Genomic DNA, 4,905 nt, shown 5'->3' on the forward strand with positions numbered 1-4,905 from the left:
TGTTTCACGGCATCTCTCTCCATAAAGGTTCTTGCTGTCCTGATCTCACCCGTATGGGAGCCAACAGTGAAGAGGGCTGGTTCTGTGGCTTGAATCAGCTGGTAGGAGAGCCAGGCGTTGTGTCCGGAATCAGCATCCACGGCCACCACTTTTGTTACCAGATAATCTGCCTCGGCTGAACGAGGGACCATCTCAAAGAAGGCAGAGTCCTTGGAGTTTGGTGAAGGGGACAGGATTTGGGGGCTGTTATCATTCCGATCCAGGATAAACACCCTGACTGTGACGTTGCTGCTGAGAGAGGGACTCCCGCCATCTTGGGCCTTCACCTGCAGCTGGAATTCCCTGAACTGCTCATAGTCAAAGGACCGCTGGGCGTAGATGGTGCCGGTCTCGGAATGAATGGAGATATAGGAGGAGATGGGAAGTTCTTCAATGTTGCTGGTGAGAATTGAATATGTGATGTGTGAGTTTTGATCCACATCCGGATCAAAGGCTTGAATCTGGAAGATGGAGGCACCAGAAGGATTGTTCTCTGGCACATAGATGCTGTAGGACGCTTTCTCAAAAGCAGGGGCATTGTCATTGATATCAGAGATCTGCAGCAAGATGGTTTTGTTTGTGCTTAATGGAGGAGTTCCCTTGTCAGTGACTGTGATTGTAATATTATACTGAGATGCTTTTTCTCTGTCCAGAGGTCGGTCTGTCAAGAGAGTGTAGTAGTTGTCAGATGATGGAAGAATCTTGAATGGCAAGTCATCTTCTAAATAACAAATGACCTTTCCATTATCATCCATGTCTTTGTCATTGGTTTTAATTAGAGCAATAACTGTTCCAGTCTGAGAATCTTCCAGAATTGAATTAAAAATGGATGCAAACATCATTTCTGGCACATTATCATTTTCATCAAGGATTTTTACTTCTACTTTACAATGGGTCATTGATCCACCTCCATCTTTTGCTGCTACAGTCATTACATATTCTGTACTTTCCTCAAAGTCCAATGGTTCCACAAGAGAAATCATTCCACTGGTTGAATCTAGGCTGAATTTCTTATTTGCACTCAGCGGTATATTGCTGAAATAATATCTGATTTGTGCATTTGAACCTTCATCTTTATCTGAAGCTACAAGTTGCAACACAAGGAATCCAACTGGCAGGTTTTCCCTCAGACTGACTGTGTAGATTTCTTGGGTGAATATAGGTGGATTATCATTGGCATCGGTGACATTGATCCATATTTGGGCTGTTCCAGTTTTTCTGGGTTTTCCCCCATCCAGCGCAGTAAGTGTGAGCTGAAGGGTTGGTTCACTCTCACGATCGAGTGGTTTTTGCAGTACTAAATCTGCAAATTTATTTCCATCTTGACTCTCTTTCACATCCAAAGTAAAGTAAGGATTGGTGCTAAGATGGTAATTCTGTAAAGCGTTTGTGCCAATATCCGGATCTTTGGCATCCCCAAGAAGGAACCTGGTGCCTATTTGTGTTGTTTCAATTATCTCCAACTGGATAGTGCTACTGAGAAACTGTGGTGAATTATCATTAATGTCTTGTATCTCTATTTTTAGATGGTAAATATTTAACGGGTTTTCAATAACCACTTTAAGATTAAGAACACATAGTGGGGTTCTGCCACATATTTCTTCCCTATCTATCCTGTCATTCACACAGAGGTTTCCATTTTCTGCACTGATTCTGAAATACTGCACCTCATCCAAAGAGATGGCATGCATTTTGCGATTTGTCAGTTCTCTGAGACTCAGTCCTAGATCCTTTGCAAGATTCCCCACTACAGCACCTTTTGACATCTCTTCGGGGACTGAATAATGAATCTGTTCCGAGACGGCCCGGTAGGAAACCGACAATAGTAAGAGCGATAGTACTTGCCTTCGGATTGCTCTGCCATTCCCTCCTTGCCCTCGCTCCATCCCCTCTGCGATAAAGTTGACTGCCTCAAAATCTCAACGGAATGCGGAATAGTAAGAAACACTCTCCTTTCTTCTTAATTTCTGGGGACCATCCCTTTTCACAAGACTGCTTTGGATTTGTGATCTGCTGTTTTTCCCTGCCTTTAACGAAATGCCGGAATCCTCCTTTGGGAAGCATAGCAGCTCTTCTCCATTCTCTTCGGCGTCCCCGTTGGCTAACAGCGACACCCTGAGGCCAGAGGGGAAACTGCAAGGAATTCTATTCCGCAAGTAATTAAAAAAAGGGCTTGGATGTGACCCGTTTTTAGGGTGTTCAGAATAAATGCTGTGTTAACTGAAAACTGCAACAGAGCTTTGGAAGAGTTGGCTTTGTAGTTTTTGTTTTTTTTCTCTTTGTCACGCTGGAATACGTAGCTCTTTCAATGAACTTTTATTCATTGAGTTCTTAATGTCATGGTGTACAATGCGATGTCAATACTTGTTAACTTAGAATTCACTCCACTAGATCTGGCCTCAGGATAATAAGCACATACTGAAGATTGATAGTTGATATATCTTAAATACTCTTACCTGCCCTATGGTACACAGGCTAGACTTAATAAATGGGCTGACAATGACACTTAAAATATATCTTATAATTCTTACTGCATTTTTACTCTGCTGCTTTGATATTTACTGCCCCTATGATGAACGCTGCCTATAGTTTCTATATATCTAAAAATAAAGGTACAATGTGTTTGATCTCAGAATTTAGTTTATCCTGAGACATATCATGGCACCATAGGAAAACTACTAAATGTCAATTTTCTATTTATTTTATTTTATTTTACGTAAGCAATAGTTTTACTAACAAGAGGAAGAAGGAGCATGAGTGAAAGATGTGCTTCAAGACTCTAAAAATACTGGCTCATTTTAAGCATTAGAAAAATGTTCTTAGCAATAATGGAACTTTCTGAATAGTCTGTACGGTCTGCCTATGACAGTTGCTGACAGATCTGGAAAGTCATTTAAATCATGTAACAACATTCTTGACTACAATGGCAAGCAATATAATATTAGAACATTGTTTTCATTAATGAAATCACCCAGGATTTGAAAATGTAATTGTTTTAACATCTCTTTTACATTCTTTCACTTCATATTTCTAGTAATGTTTTTTTCTAATTTCTATTACGTCATTTTCTCTTTTATTATTTAATCTATATATAATCAATATGCTAGCAAAGAAGTAGGATCTGACACAAAACCTTTTTCGCTGGTAAATAATTTAGTGGATTTTATATGCAGTATCCTAAAACTGTCCTCCATTTTTTAAATGTGGAAGCCCACAACTGCAACAAGCAACCTAGCTGCAAATGTTATATTACAATTAATATAGATCTTTTGCAAAAATCTGATGTCAGGAGTAGATTCTACCATTTTCTTCTCAGGACTATTGAGGGTGTGACAATGTGATAGTGGTTTTCCTTTTTAAAAAATAATGTGTTGTTAAATGTAAAGAGAAAATGAGGAAGTGGACTTTTTTTTTACGTTTAGACTTCTAAAGTGTAAGCTGCTTTGGCAGATTAATCAACAGCATGGAATATGTTTGAAAGAAAGGAAAGCAATGAGCCTTTTTTAAAAACCCAAGTTGTTTTTCATTATCTCTCTCAGGAGTAAGGCACATACATTTAACATGGCATGCGTGGATTATTTGTATATCTCTTTATTTGTAAGAAAGTTTTTCCTGTGCTCATCAAAAATTACTTTATAATTAAAACTTAATTAGTTTAATTTATTAAAATAAATACATAGAGAGTAGAAAATATTTTAGATGAATTATAGTCACAATGGAAAACAAATGGGATTTCATATTAGCTTCATCTCGTAAAATGTCTCACACATAATATTGGCATCCATTATTGAGACATTTCATGTGTATCAAAAAAGGTGAACCATGAGTGCTTCAAACGCTCTCTATTAATTACTGTTACAAGATTTGCTACTGAGGAATCATTAAAAAGTCATTCATTATATATATTTGAGGATATTGCTACTTAATTTCATTCAAAATATTTACAAATGATTGACGTTTAGTAGTCCTTTCCTTTCACTAGAAAGATCTATGGAAAAAAATCTCATCAATTCTTATCTGGTTTCAATCATACTTATAAAACAACATACTTATGACAGTGTAAAGTGCTCAGAATTGCTTGACAATGAGATGGGTGGCAGATAAACTAAATAAATAAATTCTCTCATTACAACAGTTCATTTACTGACTGTTCGAAGTTACAACAGCACTGAGAAATGTAACTTATGATCATTTTTCATAGATACAACCATTATAGCATCACTATGGTCACGTGATCAAAATTCAGATATTTGGCAACTGACTCATAAGACAAGTGTAATCCCCCAGGGTCATGTGATCACCTTTTGTGACCTTCTGATAAGCAAATTCAATGGGGAAGCCAGATTCACATAACAACAGTTTTACTAATGTAACAACTCTTACCAATTGTGACAAGAAAGGTCATAAAATGCAGAAAAATTCACATAAAAACTTTCTCACTTAGCAACAGAAATGTTGGGCTCAGTTGTAGTCATAACTGAAGGATGACTTGTATACAATAAAATAGATTTCCTTATTTTTACACAGAAATCAAAGGATCTGATAGTTTTTATAGAATCTTTTAACACTTTCAATTTCATTAACAAGATATGTAAAGTTCGTATTCTTCAAAGGAAAACTCACCAAATTAGTTTTCTCCATCTCAGAAATTAGGGCATTGGTTCCACTAGTAGGCAGAAGAACATCAGAATTTTGGTTGCATGAAATATATTCAGCAGTTTGAACTTTGGGAGTTGGAAAAGTAATTTCATGTATCTTGGACTCAGAGGATAAGCAGAGCTGATAGGAATAAGGAATAGTTCCTTCCTCATAATTTGGTGGGAATATAATGGCATTGCTTGAATGGGGAATGGGAGCAAAGCATGG

At 37.4% G+C, this 4,905-nt stretch overlaps 1 protein-coding gene across 1 annotated transcript in view; it reads right to left on the minus strand.

Moving 5' to 3' along the window:
• Nucleotides 1-1,925, minus strand: part of LOC107299271 (protocadherin gamma-B4-like) — a 5,436-nt gene extending 3,511 nt beyond the window's left edge. The window contains exon 1 of the mRNA XM_029286752.1: nucleotides 9-1,925. Within this exon, the coding sequence (XP_029142585.1) occupies nucleotides 9-1,925 (1,917 nt within the window). The remainder of the gene's footprint in view (nucleotides 1-8) is intronic.
• Between the last annotated feature and the right edge of the window lie 2,980 nt (nucleotides 1,926-4,905).

The sequence above is a fragment of the Protobothrops mucrosquamatus genome, unplaced genomic scaffold (genome assembly GCF_001527695.2).
Source record: "Protobothrops mucrosquamatus isolate PMUCROS unplaced genomic scaffold, P.Mucros_1.0 scaffold_226, whole genome shotgun sequence".
In the NCBI taxonomy this organism is placed as follows: Eukaryota; Metazoa; Chordata; class Lepidosauria; order Squamata; family Viperidae; genus Protobothrops; species Protobothrops mucrosquamatus.